Genomic DNA, 19,384 nt, shown 5'->3' with positions numbered 1-19,384 from the left:
AGGCCCCGTTGCTACATCAGGGCTTCACGACTTCCATCTATTCTGACTTTTTATGCTCACTGTCCAATAACAAGGCGGGAATGGGGGGAAGATGGCGGCCGGATAACATGTCCGGTCGGAGGCTCCTGTCTCTTAGGCAGAATTTGCGCGAAAACTCGCCTTAGCATGACACCGTAACAGGGGAGAGAAGACTACCGCCATACTCCAACACAATTACTATTAGAGGTGCAGTAATCGGAGCGCCTAGCACTCATGAAAACCTACCTGGCTGCAGATGTCGAGGAGAGCGAGGATCGGTGGTCGCTCCAAGACCGGGAGGCTGTGGAGACGCGAGGCGCGGCTGGACTGTGCTGCGAAACCTGGGCTGCCGCGGTTCAAGCAAGGAGGAGTCTCCGGAGTGTTGCCGGGAGACTCGGCTTTCGCTTCCGGGGTGAGAGCGGCAGTGCTGGCTGGGGGAAGCCAGAACGGGTGGAGTGTGCGCAGGACTGCTCGTGGGCACACAGAAAACAGGAGGAAGACGACAGCCGGCTCAAAAGACAGCGTACTTACAGAAAGACTGCGGGGGTAAGCAAAACAGCTGCATGTAACACAATCTCCACAATTAACTACGCACACGCCCCAAAAAACGTCAAAGAGATATTTTATGACGGTGTTCTAGATCAAGAGATAGAGACCGTAGAGGAGGAAAAAGACTTTAGCAACCAATTGACCTTCCTAAGTTATAACAATCATTGGTCCATGAGCAAGGAACAGAGTGGGGGGGGGACAACGAGGGAGCCCTCAATGGGTCTAACGCTCCAGCAAACCCTGTCGTAGATACCTCCATAGTTACTCCCAGAGAGAAGGGCGATGAAGGGGTGACAAAGGACTGTGACAGAGATAAAGTAATTACAACACAAAGCCTGTGTAGCCAGAAAGGAGCGAAAAAAGGCATAGAACCTCAAGTAGTTCGTCTAGAGGACACGCAAAAAGAACTGAACTGTATCGCAAAATCTTACTATAACCTAAGAGGAAGACAATACCTCAATCAAGTTTTCGTTCCTCCAATAAATAAAGGTGTAACCCCAAAAAAGTCTGGTAAACAGCCCAAAAAGGTACGACCTACTCCTAAATTCAGAGCAGAAAAAGCTGTCACAGTGGAAAAAGTCCAGGGTGTTCCCAAGGCAAAAATCACTCCATCCCTGAAAACTTTCTTTAAAGTTCAACACCTAGGTCAGCAAGATACCAATTCATCGCACAGGAATCAGAAAAAACAGGATCAGTCTACATTGATAGAATCAAGGAGTAACCCCTTCACGTGCCAAGGAACAACAGATTCAATTCCAGAGGCGCGAGAAAAAGGGAAAAACCCTATAAAGGACTCTGGGAAGGATCCTGCAAATTGTAAGGACATAAATTCGGCAGATATGGAGGAAGCTGATAATGCAGTTCAAGCAGAAACAGGAACAGGAATAGCGAAAATACAACATAGTGAGAAGGAAATACCAGGAGATGATGCGGAGAGTCCCTTAACCAGCAATAATAATCCTCAGGTTAACACCACGGAGAATTTCATGGAAAAGATGTTAAATGAAATGAGAGAGAAATTTGCAATCTCAGAGGCCAACCAAGGAAAAATACAGAATGCATGTGAAATATTAGACTGCAAATTAAACGCACTTGGGGACAGAGTTACAGCAGTAGAAGAAGAAGTGGGAGCTCTCAGTAAGGGGGTAAACATCAACCAGAAAGAGATCAGAACACTAAGGCAAGATGGAAAAAACATGAGTGAGAAACTCGAATCTTTAGAAAATCAGGCCAGGAAAAATAATATAAGGATTTTAAATGTCCCAGAAAATCAAGAAGGCTCTGATATTAAAAGCTTTGTATTTCTCTCATCGCAGAACACTTCCCATGGGCAAGCAAAGAATGTCTAGAAGAAGACATACAAAGGGTCCATCGAGACCCATTTGGAAGATTGAAAGAGAGGAAAACTCCCAGGAAAATTCTTGTCAACTTCAAAACATATACATTAAAGGAGAGAATTCTTGGTGACGCATTGAAAAAAGGGGTTTTCAGTAAAGACAACTGGTCTTTTAGAATAAGGTCGGATATGTCCAAAGCCTCACAAGATCGGCAATGGGAACTGGGCCAATATATGACTGAAATAAAAGCCTTAGGGACCACAGAGCAAATGAAGTTCCCCCCATCACTCAGAATCATGTGGAGGAATAAAATGCGGAACATACGAGACCCCGAGGAGGTTAAAGAGTTTCTTGAGATGGCCCGAATCAACATAAGATCTGAAAATCCTACAAGCCACTAGAAACTGCCAAAGAAACATATAAGGGAGAAGGTAGTTAAAACAAAATGTAGGCATAATCAGAAATATAAGAGTCAGGAGCCTGAAAGGGGCAAAAGAATAGCCCTAATAAAAGAAGAGGGAGGCTTCCCCAGGGTGGGAAAACATGATGTACATAAAATAAAACTAGAATACATGGAACAGAACACGGGTGGGGTGCAAGATAGGGGAAAAAAAAAAAAAATCCTCAATGTCTCAGAAAACCAGGGAAATCAAGGTGTCAGCCAATCTAACCATAATGATACCCAGCATGCAATATACAATTCGAGTAAAATATGGGGTCAATTGATAGAAAGGTTAGTATACTTTCGTGGAATGTAATGAGTTAAGGGTAAAAAATAGGAGAAATAGAATTTTAGAATACTTAAGAGCTTCAGATTGTGAGGTGATTATCTTACAAGAAACCCACCTATTAAAAGAAGAGTGGACCCAGATTTCGAAAAATTTAGGGTGGTTGGACTACAATGTGTGTACAAATCAGAATTGTAACATAAAAGGAAGAGCTATTATGTTCAAGAAATCTCTTAAAGTTAAACTCGAGTATTCCGAAGTAGACAATAAAGGCAGATGGGCAATCGCCAGAGTAAGAATTGGAAATAATCGTTACACAATAGTAGGATATTACGGCCCGAACATAGATGACTCAGGGCCACTACAACATCTATATACTCACCTCTTGTCAGCTACCTCTCCAATAATAATGGGTGGTGACTTCAACATAATCATAGACCCTAAAGTTGACAGATCGCCCCCGGGAAGACACAATAATCTTCCAAATATGAGAGAGTGGCTCGGAAACTACAAGAGAGACTTAGACCTAGTAGATATCTGGAAAATAAAAGGGAATAAAACACAACCTTTTACACTATATAATAAGAAACTTGGACATAGGTCCAGAATTGATTATTTCCTAACTGACAGAGTCCTGACAAAAGACATAATCACATTAAAACATCTCCCTGCTCATATGTCAGACCACTCTGCTGTCCAGCTCACGATACAAAGATCAGAAACCCAAACGCAAAGAAGATTGACAATCGAAAGGGCTATATTGTTAGATCAACACTGCCTACATGAGCTTAAACTGGAAACCGAATCCTTTTTTGAAAATAACAGGATAGGCACATCAAGACAAATCTTATGGGACACCTATAAGGCAGTAATTAGAGGGAAATTAGTAAGCCTAGGAGCATATCGATCCAAAACAATAAAACTCAAAATAAAGGAGTTGGAAGACTCTATAACTCTTATAGATGGGCAAATAGTGGTTGAACAAAGTACAATCAGACGGGAGAAGATGGAGACAGAAAGGCAAAGACAAAAGGATTGCCTTGCGGATATTCTCGAAGAAAAAGTGAGGTCGAAATGGGAAGCTAGCAAACTAGCAAAACCATGAGTATGGGGAAGGGTGCGGGAAATTTCTGGCCTGGAAACTAAAATCAGACTTAACGAGGAATAAGGTAGCAAGTATCCAAAAAGATAGCCAATCACCACCATCTTCTGAAGATATGGTTATAAGGCAGGAATTTACGAAAGTTTTCAGTGAATTATACTCTGAAGACATAAACCCAACAGAAGAGCAAATAGAATGTTACATGAATAGTCTGCCCACTCTATCTCTATCAAAGGAAGAGAAAAAATCCCTAAATGAAGTAATTACTAGAGAAGAGGTAGAAGATGCAATAGAGGGACTGAAAAGAGGAAAGGCAGCGGGGCCGGATGCTCTCCCAAATGAGCTATATATGGCACTCAGAGAATCTTTATCTCCACAAATAACAGACTTACTTAATGGGGTGTACAAACAACATGAAAAGATCCTAGATTCTTGGAACGATGCTATTATTACCATAATTTTAAAACCCGGAAAAAAGCCGACATCATGCGAATCATACCGCCCGATATCACTTCTCAATTGTGATTACAAGATCTGCACAAAAATTATGGCAAAAAGGCTGGGGGATGTGATGACCCAGCTAGTTCACTCTGACCAGAAAGGATTCATTAAAGGAAGACAGATGCATGACTTAACCCATGAACTATTCGGGGCAATAGATGTCGCTTCCTCCGAAAAAACTCCACTCACAATTCTTACCTTTGACGCCGCAAAAGCATTCGACCGGGTGAACTGGGCCTTTCTAAACGAGGTAATGATAAGAAATAATCTGGGGGATTCCTTCCGACATATGGTGAAAGAGATTTATAAGACTCCAAGATCTAAAATTTTGGTGAACGGAGATTTAACTAATAACATAAGAATCGAAAGAGGCACAAGGCAAGGGTGCCCCCTTTCGCCTTTATTATTCAATCTATACATTGAACCCTTAGCAAGCTTACTCAGGGAAAATGAAAAAATATTCCCATTTAAACATCAGGAGTGGTCCAAAAAAGTAGCCCTATATGCGGATGACTTAATGATTTTTACTAACGATTACGAATCCTCCATACCTGAAATCCAAATCATTCTTGAGAATTTTGGGAAAATTTCAGGCTATTTGGTAAACCACTCAAAAACAGAGATTATGTCTTGGAACACTAACTTCACCAACCAAAACATCAAGAAAGAAATCAAATATTTAGGGATCACAGTAGTCCATGACCTGGAAAAAATTCCACAGATAAACTTAAACAAAGTGGCAGGCGAAGTAAGAAAGCTCTTAAAGTCCTGGAGTACCCTCCCCTTAAGCCTAATAGGCAGATCGAACATCATTAAAATGTCTATCCTCCCGAAATATACATATCTGTTTAATACAATACCGCTTGAATTAAAAAAAAAAAGTAATTGAAGAAACTGCAGGGAGAAATCTCAAGCTTCATTTGGGCCTCCAAAGGAAACCGAATATCGTGGAAAAAAATCAGGAGAAGGAAATTACAAGGAGGGATAGCGAGCCCTGACTTGTGGGAATACTATAGAGCTTTTTTCCTCAAAAATATGAGATCAATGATGGGGGCTCATCACTACTACCCTGATTATCTCCAAGCATTAACCAGGAAAGTTGACCATTTTCTGTATAAATTTGGGCACCCAAAGTACTTTAAAAAAAATAAAACTAAAGATCTTAAAGGACGCGGCCAGGCTATGGGCTCCGATCAGAGGAACCCTAAACATTTCATATTATAGCTCTCTAGCTCCTATATGGGACTCCCCAGGTACCCCAGAATGCTTTAAAGACAGTTTGGCAAATCCTCTGAAAAATGCAAACATAGAACATTGGGGGAAAATACTGAGGAGGTCAACACTGATATCCTGGGAAGATCTCCAAGTAATTACAAATTTCACCATCTCCAAATTTAAATATTACCAGCTAGCCAGCTGGGCAAAACCCTGACAAAACATGAAAAGGATACCGAAGAACTGGAAAGAGAAATGAAGAAAGTTCTACCCATAAAGAAAGAGATAGCCAGATGGTACTGGGTACTAACAACCTCAGATGATGAAGATGCTAAGATAGCAGAATCAATATGGGGGAGAGACCTACAAATCCCAAATCTAGAAGAAGTTTGGTTAAGTCAATTGAGAAGTGTTGGGATACATTAAAATCTGCAGCGTTAAAAAGAAATCACCTTTTCACAATCCACAGGGCTTATTGGACCCCCAAAAAACTGTCCAAATTTAAAGGTGCACAAATAAGGAAATGTCCGAAATGTGGAGAGGAAAAGGCAGATGATATCCACATTTTTAAAGACTGCCCTTCCCTCACTGAGTTCTGGTCCGAAGTGGGTAAGATATTGAGCGCGATACTACATCAGCAACTAACTGTGAGTACCATCCTTGTTTTGTTTGGGATTGATAACAACAATATAGGAGCGGGTAGCCTGACAAAGATACAAGAAAACCTGGTTTTTGTAACTATACTTCTTGCAAGAAGGGAGATATGCATCAAGTGGGTAGGTTCATCAACCCCCACGGTTGGTGAATGGATGAATTCAGTCATGAAAACAAACAAACTAGACAGAAGGGGAAAGCAATCCAATAGAAATAACTTTTGGGAAATATGGGAAAATCACTTTAACCCTATTAACTAATGGTCGAGATGGAACAGTGATCCGATTACGCGATGGAAACTTCTGTGGATGAAAATAATTTTCATCGAGTAGTCAAGGTGGCTATCTCCCTTCCACGAACGATAAAAACACAGAAAGTTATTTATGTGTTGGTTTTAAAGGAGACCCCTTTGCAAAATCTGATGGCTGAGAAACTCCCCTCACACCCTCGCATTGGGGCAGTGCTGGCATGGTAATTGCAGAGGCTGAACCTTGATACTACTAAAAAAAACATAAAAATCGCAATATGAGGATAAAAAAAAAAAAAAAAGAGACAAGGCGGAAATTCAACAACGCCAAAGCTCTGCTCCGTAAATATGGACTTGAGTATGGTTGAATCCAGCTAGAGTTCGGGTGGTCGTGGATGGTTAGGCCCGATTCTTTGACACCTCGGCTGATGTACTCTCCTTCTGCAAACAATTGGGCTCCAGTAGACCTTCCTCTACCCATACCACCCTGGAGCACTCCTCGCCAGACCTTAATATTTCAGCTAGTGCTGACCTTTTCCACCCTGGCTGAAATGTTTCAACAGAGTTTACATACTCAGTGCCGTTTATATAATGTTCCAATGGCAGTGCACTGTTATAACCAGCTGACACTGTATCTATTTCAACTTCAACCCACATGTACCCTGATTTCTTCTGATTCATCATTAGGAGTATTCCATATTTCAAAATGTTGGGACCTTAGTTTGTTGGTTGGGTTTTGCAAGGAGTCGCTGGGTACCTTATATTCAGTGTTGGTGGGGGGTGGGTATTTTTGGTTTTCATGAGTACTTTTGTTTCCTTTGTTTCCCCCTTTTCTTTTTTTATAATAGGCTGGATGAGTCCACACACTGCTTTGTGCATGACAATTCTTATTACGTTGCTGATGGGGGTTCTAGGCAAGTCCTAGATCTCACATTCCTTACTTCGAATATCCTTGGCCTCAACAACTACAGAAAGGGTAAATTGGTATATTCATATCTCAACCGACACAGTACCAAGTTTGCATTTTTGCAGGAAGCTTATCTCCCTACTCAATCCTCACCTACTTTTGCAGCATCTTGGGGACCCCATAGATACTTTGCCAACTACATCTCCTATTCCCGTGAGGTTTGTATACTCCTTTATAGAAGTCTCACATTTACTCACCGCACTACCATTACTGACAGCGGCGGACGCTACAACCTTGTACCAGTAACATTGCTGGGAAGAAGAATCCTTTTCTTAAATGTTTATGCTCCTAATGTTGATGGTCCCCTTTTTTTCCAGGAGATAGCGCCCCTTTTGGGTAAATTCGACACTGATATCATACTGTTAGGAGGCGATCTGATTCTAATCATGGATGCCTCATTAGACATCACCAGTACTTGTTCGAGCGGTAAACCATGCTGCCTACGCATTCTTCTTGACATTATTGATAGACATACCCTCAAAGACGCTTGGCGTCTTTTTCATCACACTACTCGAACACACTTTCTATTCTGCTCCACAGTATGGACACTGCTGAACTATTGGTACATATTTGAAAATGGCGATATATATATATATATATATATATATATATATATATATATATATATATATATATGTGTGTATATATATATATATATATAGCGCTCTTCACCATCCCGGGAAAGAAATGACAGCACTCGGAGGTATCTTACTCACACGGTAGTTTATTAACTACAAGTACGCCACAGACGCGTTTCAGCACTAGGCCTTCGTCAGTGTGTTTACACATGAAGAAACCGGTACACTTAATATAGGTAATTACGTACACAGGTACCACCTCTCAGTTGATATCAACAGAGGACTGCAATCCTCCCAGTACGCGCCATCTTGTAATGGTAAATATATACATATATCTATCTACATATTAGCAACACCCTGTATTGCATGTTCTCCCTATAGATAGGTAGATGTGCGTATTTGCGGGGGAAAATTTGTATGTTATAACATATGTCTTCCATATAATGTTTGATACAGCCGTGGATCGGCAATGGTCCTCTTATACTAATGAGAGGTGACCTACTATATACAACCTATGTACAACATATTTACAATATACTTGCTCAGATATACCCATGTTCAGGCAACCAGCAGATAGCGTGAGGTGCCAAAGACTACGTGGATATCCCACTAAAACTATCCAGTTTGATTCATTTGAGTTATGCCAGAATGACACTAAGAGCCCCTTGATCCATTAAATCGCCACTTATTTAACAGTGAGGGTATGTGTATACATTGGTTCCATCCCACCCGCCGGGTCGGGACAATGTAGCCATTGGCGAGATTAGGGTTTTTTTCAATTCATCCTAGATATCTCCTCTTGTAGATATATACCCACATATACTTTATATACACACCCCTATATCTAAGTGACAATATCTACAGTGCTATACATACAGAATTAGATTTCAAAATACAGAACAGATCCATAGAAACGGAGTACATATAGGTATAACAATCATCTATTTACGCTTTGCCTAGATGAAAGACCATTTCTTCTCCGCTATTCATCCCTTTCGGCCACTTAGTAGAGAGGTCTATGATGTAGCGTGACTCCAGCCTACGGAGACGTCGCAATTGATCACCCCCTCTAGCATTGGTTTTGATGGTATCAAGCCCAAAATACTGAAGCTGACTGCGGTCCCTGTTATGCTTTTCGGCAAAGTGCCGGGCGACCGGATAAGCCTGGTCGGCCTTGTCAATGGCCCTTAGGTGTTCCAGGATCCGCAACTTGAGCATGTTAGTAGTGCTCCCTATATATATATATGTATAAATATGGCCAATAAACACTTGTGTCTACATGGATCACTGGAGTGCGAGTCTGCTTGTTCCTCGTTTGAATCTATCGAGAAACTCTTCGCCGATATATATATATGAGTGTATATATATATATGTGTGTGTATATATATATGTATGTGTGTATATATATGTGTGTATATATAAATAAAATATCCCGGCACTGGCCAATCATCCGCAGCGACCCCAGCATAGGCGCCAACTGTGCCAAACTACCGCAACTAACCTTCAGGCGGGCTAAATCGATGAGGGAGGAACTAGTCAACAATGCGCCAACACAGGACAGAGGGGGGAATTGGCTCAAAGCCCGGCAGGATTCTTCAAGTGCACAAAACGCAAAGCCTGCTAACATGCAACCAACACAAAAACAGTGACCACACTACTCGGGGAAAGCCCACTGCTGATAAAAGATCACTACAACTCCAAAACAGACTTTGCAGTGTACGTACTACGTTGCACATGCGACAAACTGTATGTGGGGAGCACATGTCACCCCGTCCATGTGAGAATCCTGCAACACTTAAGAGCCATCACAAACTATGATCCCACATACCCGGTGGCACGCCACATAAACATGTACCACAAAGACAAAGCGAAGGATCGGAGTTACTTTGTAATTGACAGTGTCAAAAAACATCCTAGAGGAGGCAACCGATTGTTAACACTCAGGAGACTGGAATCCAGATATATAATCATGTTAAATAGTAAGATACCTAATAGGCTCAATGCTGATGAAGCGCTGAACGTTCATCTCTAGACTATCCCCTTTGTAATACTGAACTAATATAAACCTCCTCGCGCTCCAGAAAACTGACCGCACCCCTCTTTTAAACATCCTCACTCACCATCCGTTGTAAATACACACACAAGCACATTTGACACATGTAAGGCTAAAACCACACATAGTAAAAGGCAGCACAGACACAACATTCACATTGACTCCGTGAACTACACGGTATGTCCCCAATGCATCAATCAATCAATCAATCAATCAAAGCATTTGTATAGCGCGCTACTCACCCAGAGGGTCTCATGGTGCTTGGGGGAGGGGGGTCCGCTACTGCTCGAAGAGCCAGGTCTTGAGTTGCTTCCTGAAGGAGAGGTGGTCCTGGGTCAGACGGTGGTGGATGGGGAGGGAGTTCCAAGTCTTGGCAGCCAGGTAGAAGAAGGATCTTCCTCCCGGGGTGGCTCTTCTGATGCGTGGAACGGCGGCGAGGGCGTGGCTGGTCGATCGAAGCTGGCGGGTGGGGGTGTAGAAGGTCAGGCGGTTGTTGAGGTATCTGGGGCCCTGGTTGTGAAGGGCTTTGTGTGCGTGGGTGAGGAGTCGGAACGTGATTCTCTTGCTGACGGGGAGCCAGTGCAGGTCTCTCGGGTGACCGGAGATGTGGTTGTGTCGGGGGATGTCCAGGATGAGTCGAGCGGAGGCGTTCTGGATGCACACATAGTTGAAACATCACCCTACAAGAGCCTGCCAGCATACAACCATTCTAGCCAGCCAAACATTACAATGGCAGATTTCTTCCCGACTCCGGATGTTACACGCTAGAGAACCCAACAGGCTTAATGTAGTCAGCGTCCACCCACTGGGGAAGAATCAGTACATGAAGGACTCGCAGGCATACTCGGAATCCATAAACATCAGCCACTGAATTAGCTACATAAAACAAATAGGCGCACACGACAACATTATCGGGTCCCAAACATACCTGGATTTCAGCAGTGATGAGGGGCTAATCTCTACACTCTGTCAGCGGAAACAGGCTCAGCCCGCTCCCGAATTGGCACACAGGCCACAATTTAACAGCAAGCTCGGCCGCAATTACAGAATGCGCACGCAGCATGCATTTTCATACACACATGTTCGAAGTATTTCCTCCATGTCCTTCACTCTTCCATGTTAAGGACGCACGATGTGCCCAAACACACATACAAAACAAGTAGAAGCACCATTACATGCAATTAAACCATGATTATTCACGAACATAAAGACAGACAATCCATGTATTTTAGATGTCCTTGTATTGCCTAAAAGTGAAGTAACTTTTGAAATTTATTTTGGATGACTTGCAATTTTTATTTTTCACTAACTCTACTATGTCCATCACTTGCATGTCCATCACCATGACAACTCATGACTTTTTTCATTTTTACAAACTTTTTTTTTTCTCTGTGTCACATGTGTAACAATGCCCACTATAAAAAGGCTTTCTCACTTGGGTGAAGGGGGATGTAGTGACCAAGGCGGCTGTGTCCACCGAAACGCTTCTAAATCGTATGGAATAAAGAACTATCCTTGGAAATCCTCCCATGGAGTCGGTGCCTGCTTTTTATGGTGGTAAACAGGATTGGCTGAATATGAATATATATATATATATATATATATATATATATATATATATATATATATATATATATATATATATATATATATATATATATATATATATATATATATATATATACGTTTCAAACTCCTGCTACTCCTCCCGCTCGGATCTGGGTTCCGACACAGAAAAACAATAACAGACCACACAACAGCGCTGTAGATGAATTCAGAGGTGGTTTATTGACCCCTTGTCGCCAGCATGACGCGTTTCGGCTACGTCACAGTAGCCTTGATCATATATATATATATATATATATATATATACACACACACACATACACACCTGGGGCTCCGGAAACGGGGAAACGCTGTTGCTTCTTCTTGAGATATATATATAACCACATACACTTTCCGACCATGCCCCAGTCAAACTGCTCCTTCCCCATCCCGTCACTGGTCCTTCCCCACCACTGCCTTGCTTTGCAGGACATTATGGTCCCGCATTTCCTCTTACCCCCTCACCCCTGCAGACTTTCCTCCCCTTACACTCTTAATAATAGACTCAAATGACCCCCAAACATACACATGACGGCAGGGTCCGGTGGCAATAGGAAAGAGACCTTGGCCATCCCATCTCCGACCAGGGCTGGGCCTATTGCTGTGCACAAACTGAATTGATAACCCCCAATGATCGTCATAAACGACTCCATTTTCTTTTCTTACACGGATCATACACTACACCTGTTTGTCTTTCCAAACTCGACCCTTCGGTACATGCTGATTCCTAGTTGCAGGGTTTTCACATATGACCATAACCTGCTCTTTTATTGCCACATTCTGACTTGCTGTGTTCAATATCCTCTCCCAGATGGCTTAACTTATTCTAGACCCCTCCCCTCTGCTGACGCTTCTCAGTAATGTACCATCCATTTAAAAGAACTTCCATAGATTCACCGCCATTGCTTTGCTACTGGCAAAGAGAAAAATCGCACTACGCTGGGGCAGTGCGATACACCCCACCACTGAAGCCTGGCTTCAAAGTATGATGCACTATGAGCTAACAAGTGAAGTCTATTCGCCATTGCAGCCCCCCCTCCGCTAGACCTAAAGTTATCTGGCAGCCTCTCCGATCCTTTTTGCTATCTTTGGAAGCAGACCCCCAGGGCTCAACCCCTCACTCTCCTGGTACCCCACCCTCGTTATTTCACACCAGCCACAATGCTATTGTATATGCCTGGTTCTCCTCCTGCTCCCCGCGCCAGCTATTCTCACTATTGATGACTAGGATTTTCTGTGGTCAATGCATTGTCAAGTCTTATATACACGTTTGTAGTACATTTTCCTTAGTATAATTGTACCAAGTCATGATCCAATTTTTTGGCATAATGCTAAATATCTTGCTTTTCCTGCCTTATGTTTGTGGGGGAAAAAAGTTTGGACCTATCGCACCCCCACCTTATTTTTGTGTGAACCTTTTTATCACTCCTATGATTGCTGCCAATTTTAGACACAGATGTTCCAAGTGGGCATTCCAGTTTAATTTATTGTCATATGCAAGACATAAATATGTGTAAGTGGTCATATGTTCAGTTTTATCCAAACATGTGCACCAGGTGTATCGGGGCCTTTGACAACCGAATGACATAACTTTTGTAGGTCACTACTGATTTTCACCGTTATAAGCCTGTCATTTTGTGTCCCCCCCCCCCACTCCCCTAGTCCCACAATGTTATCAGAAAAGTAATTGGACTCACTTGATTTGCACAGGAGCATTAATTTTTACATGGACAAGAAGAAAAACATTCAATCTTCTGACCAACTGTTTCTATCCTGCCACCCATGAATAGGCTGAACCATATCCAAATGGGGAGTAGCACATTGGCTATCAGCCTTCATCACCTTCTGCCACAACAAACTGAAGCGTCCACTGAAGGTGGTGCATTTTACCAGAAGCATGGCTACGACTGCAGCACTATGCTGGTGTGCCTTTACACCACTTCTGCCGTGTAGCTACTTGGAAGAGCAGGCTCACGTTCACAAAGCACCTCTGCCTTGATGTGAAGTAGACTCAACAGTGGGACAGGTTTTCCTACGTAACCTGTTTCAGTGAAGGCGAGTCTGCTGTCCGCTTCCTTATATTTATTGTGATTTTTATGTACTCTTTACTATTGTGATTCAAGATTGTGAATAAATGAAAGATCCAATGCTGGAAAACTAATCAGTTACTTACCCCAGCACTGGTATCTTTCATATATTCACATGCATCCCTCCTTTTTTACTGGTTAAAGTCTCATTTATTGCATACTCTTCTCACACTTTGGGCTATGAATCTAAGCTATGGTGGCATCAAGGTATCGTAGGAGAGTGACCACTTCCACCTCATTGCCTGAAGTTCAGGTTGCTTCAAATGAAGTGGTTGTGATAGTAAGCAAATACTGTTGCAATGTTTTCTGCAATTTGGGATTGAATGGCTAGAAATGATTCAAGTAGGTGAATATATAAAAGAGAGCAACGCTGGAGAACTGGAGATACAAGTAAGTAACTATTTTCTTACTACTGGCTTTATAAAGTGAGAGCAGAAGAAAGTATCCTTTGATTTTGATCCTTGGGAATAATAATGTGTTATATAGATTGCCTAGTTAGCAGGTCATTCCATAGTTAGAAGGAAATTCAATGGGTTTGGCTCTTTGAATAATTTTTTGTCAATTCCTTTTATACATGCATTACTCTTTTTCTTAAACTGACAGATGGAAGAGGTTCGGGAAATTATGGAGGCTGAAATGAGAACCCAGATGCGCAGACAGGCTGCTGCCCATAGTGATCACCTGAAAGATGTTCTCAATATTCAAGAACAGGAGCTGAAGGCAGAGTTGAAGAGGGTGAGCACTTTTCTGCCAGTACTTCCAATCTGTAGAAAATGAGTATTAAATTCATCTTAAAGTAACAAATCTATTTTTCCAAGAAACGGATGGCGATTGGTTTCATTACATTTTTTTCACAAATGAGATCACCTTTCTTCTTACGTGGCACTATTACTCAAAGTGCTATGGGGTGCAACAGGCATTTGCTCTTGCTTTTTGAGCCCATTACCACTTTGGTATTACAGAAGGAGCCACAGACACTTGCTGCTTCTTTAGTATGTAGTGCACTAGCCTAAATTATATGCAATTGTGATTCTAAGGGCCATTATCGGATGTATGACGTTACAACGCACACTTTTACAACGCATACCTTTACAACGCATTTTTTTACAATGCAACATCCATTCCAACGCATTCCATTACAACGCATGCCATTACAACGAAATTTTAAAAACTACATTTACAACGCATTCCATTACAACGCATACTACCTTTACAACGCATACCATTACAACACATTACATTGCATGTTTGGTAAGTATTGGATAGTGTAGGGTAAAATTTAATATTGTAACTCCAGAGGGTGCAACAGTAGGGTAAGTGTTGGATAGTGTAGGGGTAAAAATTACTATTCTAACTCCAGGGGTTGCAACAGTAGGGTAAGTGTTGGATGGTAATGTTATGCGTTGTAATGACTGAGTTGTAATGACATGCGTTGTAGTGGTGTGCGTTGTAGTGTCATGTGTTGTAATGGTTGCGTTGTAAATGCATGCCTTGTAATGGATGTTGCGTTGTAAAAATGTCGTTGTAATGGTAGTGCGTTGTAAAAGTTGCGTTGTAAAGTTTGTTTCCCCCATTATCTCATTTGCAAAGGAACACGCCTCTCTGCAAATGAGGGAAGCCTTTTACATTGGGAGGTATTAATATACCACTTAAGAGGTGGGCGCACAATTCAAGAGCAGCACTGTGGAGCTCAGAGAAATTCCCAGTTTTGACCCCAAAGGCAGGTGCACTTGCATACGGATTATTATCCCCTTTTCTAAATGCGACCCGGTCTACCTCCGGTAAAAGAGGCGTGCACCCTAAATATTGAACTCACAATATCTGTGGGACAGAATATAGAAGACAAAATATCAAGAAACAAATATCAACCGGTAAGCAAGTCTAGATTTTCTATTCCTAACTCCACATATATTTACCTAGGTGGTGCATACATCAAGTTATGTAGTGTGGAGTTAGGAATAGTAAATCTATATTTCCCTGTATGCACTTACCTTTGGATATTTTGTCCCTCAATATTCGGTCCTCCATATTCTTGTAGCACGGTATTGTTGGTGTTGATATTCAGTAGTACAACCGTTAAAGATGGGGTTGTCTTTCACTGATGCACTCTACCCAGCACAGAGGGCATTTTCCTCAGTGATCCGAGGCACATTCCACATCGAGTGCACACTGTTGAAGGTGTGCTAAGAGACAGACATGGAGAGTGTGCCCAGGCATAACAAGTCTGGCATAACTTGGCTACAGATCTCCAAAAACTCCAGGCATTAACTCCTGATATGATCCTTCTGCTTATTTTTATTAATACATTTTACAAAAAGCATCAAATTCCCTAGGTTTGAACTTGGCAACAAACAGCTCAAATTCAAAGTCCTGCCTTTCAACTGAAATCAGTACCTCATAATTTCTCAAACGGCATGGCAGTTGTTACAGCAGTCCTCAGAAGACAAAAGATGTTGTCTGGCATTAGCGCCTTTTGCTCCTCCAATGGCCTTTCCAGAGGAGCAAGGGACGACTTTAACAGAGGCCCCGCAGTAAGGAAGTGAATGACTGAATGTTCCTTGGAGGACCATCATTAAAGGAGGCCGAGCGCGGGGAGGGGCAGTTCCCGACGCGTTTGGCCGGGATAAGGCATTCTGGTGCTCCTGCGGTGGCCTCATCACTGCCTGGTCCTGTGTGAACTAGGGACGCGCATCCCCCCCACTGCCATCTGCCCTCAAACGGATCTGGAGAGTGAGGTGGGTAGCAAACACATGGACCAGGACCTGCGACTCACCTGCAAGAGACGTGGGAGTCTCCCGATCTCATCACCATGCCAGCCCTTGGCTGCAGCCAGGAGAGCATGGCCTTACCACGAACAAAGAAAGACAGATCCCCCAGGGAAATGTTCGGTAAGACAGGCAACCCGGGGTCGGAGGAGAGGAGGCACCCACATCCCACAAACTGGATTCTAAGCTAGAGACCGACGGAGGAGAGGGCTCGATCACTAAAGCATATATGGAATCACTGTTCGCCTCTCTACGTGCAGATATGCAGGCGATAAGGTGAAATCGCCTCCGACCTTGGAGAAATGTGCTGTGATGTAGATCGGGTGGGAGAAAGGATGGCCGAACTGAAGAACAGGGTCGAGTCGAGTGGAGGAGATAGCCTGGCTCCAACAAGAAGTGTTAAGGTTGAAGGACCAGCAACTAGATCTTCAAGCACACAATGAGGACTTTGAGAATAGGTTGAGAAGAAATAATATCAGAATCAGAGGAGTGCCATCCAAAGCAGAGGGCTCCAACCTGAGTATGTCACAGACCTCCTTTGTCACGTTGCGGGCCTTCCGGAGACTTCTCCCTGCAGCTAAATTGGTTTCACAGGATGAACCTGGAGAGGTCAGGTAAAGGTCCCCCAGCTGACATCTTGGTGTGTGTCCACGATTTTCAGATCAAGGAGAACATCCTCAGTAAGGCCAGAGACTCCCATCCAGTTCACTTCAAATGCCACTCACTGACCTTTTTTCGGGACCTCTCGAGGATTACCCTGCAGAGGCGCAGGGACTTCTGCCCCATCACGGAGCACCGTAGACAGGCCAAGATCCCTTATGCCTGGGGGCACCCTTTTCTAATCAACTTCACATATGAGAGGGCGCTTCATCAGATAAGATCTCTGTGAGGCCTGCGCTTTCCTACAGCTGGAACCCCCAGAGATCCCTGAAGAGCAGCCCGTATCTCCTAAGCGGCAGCGGCCGGCCTGGCAGAAGGTGCTGCGCTTCCGTCAGGTGGCCTAGACTGGATTCTGATACCATTAACAAAGAGACTAGCAGTGTTGCTTGCTCTGTCGTCCGATTTCTCCACCCTGATGGCTTTATGATTCAGCAGCGAGTTTGCCCCCGGGGGATGGTGTGGGGCGGGTGGAAGTCCCCTGCTCCTCCAGGAGGAGCAGGGGACTACCATTTGGCATGATGACCTACCCTACACATGCCTGAGGAACCTACATTGGACCTCTTCGGGATCTCTTTGCTAGTAATGTTCCATCTTGGTCGAACACGCCTCCTACTGATTCATCAGAACGAATGGACTCAGACACTCAGTTGTTATCTTTTCCTTTGTTTAATACTTCCTTTATGGTTTCTAAGAGGATCCATCTGCCTTTCTCGTCTTCCCTTCCGCTTCTTCCCTATCGCTGGTTAGTACACCACCTGAAAACTTCACACTAGAGCAGGCCGGCTGGGCCTGGCAACGGCAGCGCAAGCTTCGAGGGCATAGGGCAGCAATAAGGGTTCCACCGCTGTGATGCATAACATTCGCGTAGTGAGCCTAAATGTCCGGGGCCTTAACAATCCAGTCAAGCACAAAGCAATCCTATCCTATTTAGAATACAATGGTGGGGACATTAGCTCATTGCAGGAAACTCATTTTCTGGCAAGGGACACCCATCGCATGCTTTCCCCGAAGTTTTCCAGACAATATTGGTTCTCAGACTCCTCTAAGAAGAATGGGGTTGCTATCCTACCTACCCATAGCTTCCACGGAGAGGTTGCCAAACACAAGGGTAGAGCCCTAGTGCTTCGAATACAATGGGGCAGTACACAGTTCACAGTGGCGTCCATATGCGCATCGAATGAACACCAGGAGCGCTTCCTTCTAGCCTACCTTGAGCTAGCACTGGCCACGCCCGATCCGGGGGTGGTTATTGGGGGAGACCTGAATTAGTGATTGATACAGACTTAGACCGCTCTGGCCACCGCACGACTCAACCTGTGACTCTCTCGCAGGCGGGACAGCATTGGCTTTCAAACAGCGCACTCAACGATGTATGGAGGCAGGCACACCCTTCTACCAGGGACTATACGTACTAGTCAGTAGCTCATAAGACCTATGCCCAAATTGACCACATTCTAGTCTCTAATCACGGTATCGCTGAACTTGGGTGCCGCCCAGTCCCATCAGTCACTCTGGCGCCTCTGAGACGCGCTGCTGCACTCCGAATAGATAACAAAGGCCATCCTGGAAATCCTTACAGATTATCTCACCAATAATGACGGTGCGCCCCTCCTTTATGGGAAGCTTTAAAATTGGTTAAACTGGGGGAACTGATAGCCATTTCAGCACATGATAATAAGCTTATAATGGAGTATAGGAAGGCGGCAGAGGTTGCGGAATTGGAATCCATACACAAACCAACCGGCGCCCTCTGGGTATGGCGAGACCTGGAGCAGAAACAGCTCATTCATGGTAGGCTGGTCCTTGATAGGGCCGAATACGCTGTACTTCACCTACGTCACAAATTCTTTCTTAGTGGCAATCGCTCGGGCTGCATGCTTGCCCATAAACTGAGACAAAGTGAGGTCTCTGGGTCGATTTTGGCAGTGAAAGCCCCATCTGGGATGCTAGTCCACACAGACTCTGAGATAGCGGAGGATTTCAGTGTGTTCTATTCCAAGCCCTACTCGGAGGGAGACTCCCCCTGCGGAGTCATAGCCGCCTACTTCCAAAGAGTGCAGCTGCTCACGTTACCTGTAGATGCAGCCGTCCACATTGATCGCCCTATTCAAATAAATGAAGTGATTGCAGCGATTGCCTGCCTTAAAGTAGCTAAGTCCCCAGGCCCAGATGGCTTCACCCCTCTATTCTATAAGAAATTCTGCCAGATCCTTGCCCACATACTGATGCGGCTCTTAAGCTCGTTCCTTGACACTTAGATATTGCCTGACTCCTGTGCCTCAATATCGATTATCCTAAAGCCCACAAAAGATACCCAG

General features: G+C 43.7%; 1 protein-coding gene across 2 annotated transcripts in view; it reads left to right on the top strand.

The window, feature by feature from the left end:
* Positions 1-19,384, top strand: part of IMMT (inner membrane mitochondrial protein) — a 442,904-nt gene that overhangs the window by 333,373 nt on the left and 90,147 nt on the right. For both annotated transcript variants that reach the window (XM_078678663.1, XM_078678664.1), the window contains one exon: positions 14,245-14,376. In XM_078678663.1, coding sequence (XP_078534789.1) covers positions 14,245-14,376 — 132 coding nt within the window. The remainder of the gene's footprint in view (positions 1-14,244; positions 14,377-19,384) is intronic.

This window comes from Lissotriton helveticus, chromosome 2_2 (assembly GCF_964261635.1).
Source record: "Lissotriton helveticus chromosome 2_2, aLisHel1.1, whole genome shotgun sequence".
Lineage (NCBI taxonomy): Eukaryota > Metazoa > Chordata > Amphibia > Caudata > Salamandridae > Lissotriton > Lissotriton helveticus.
Note: the sequence above shows the minus strand (reverse complement) of the source record. Positions and strands in the feature narration are given on the sequence as shown.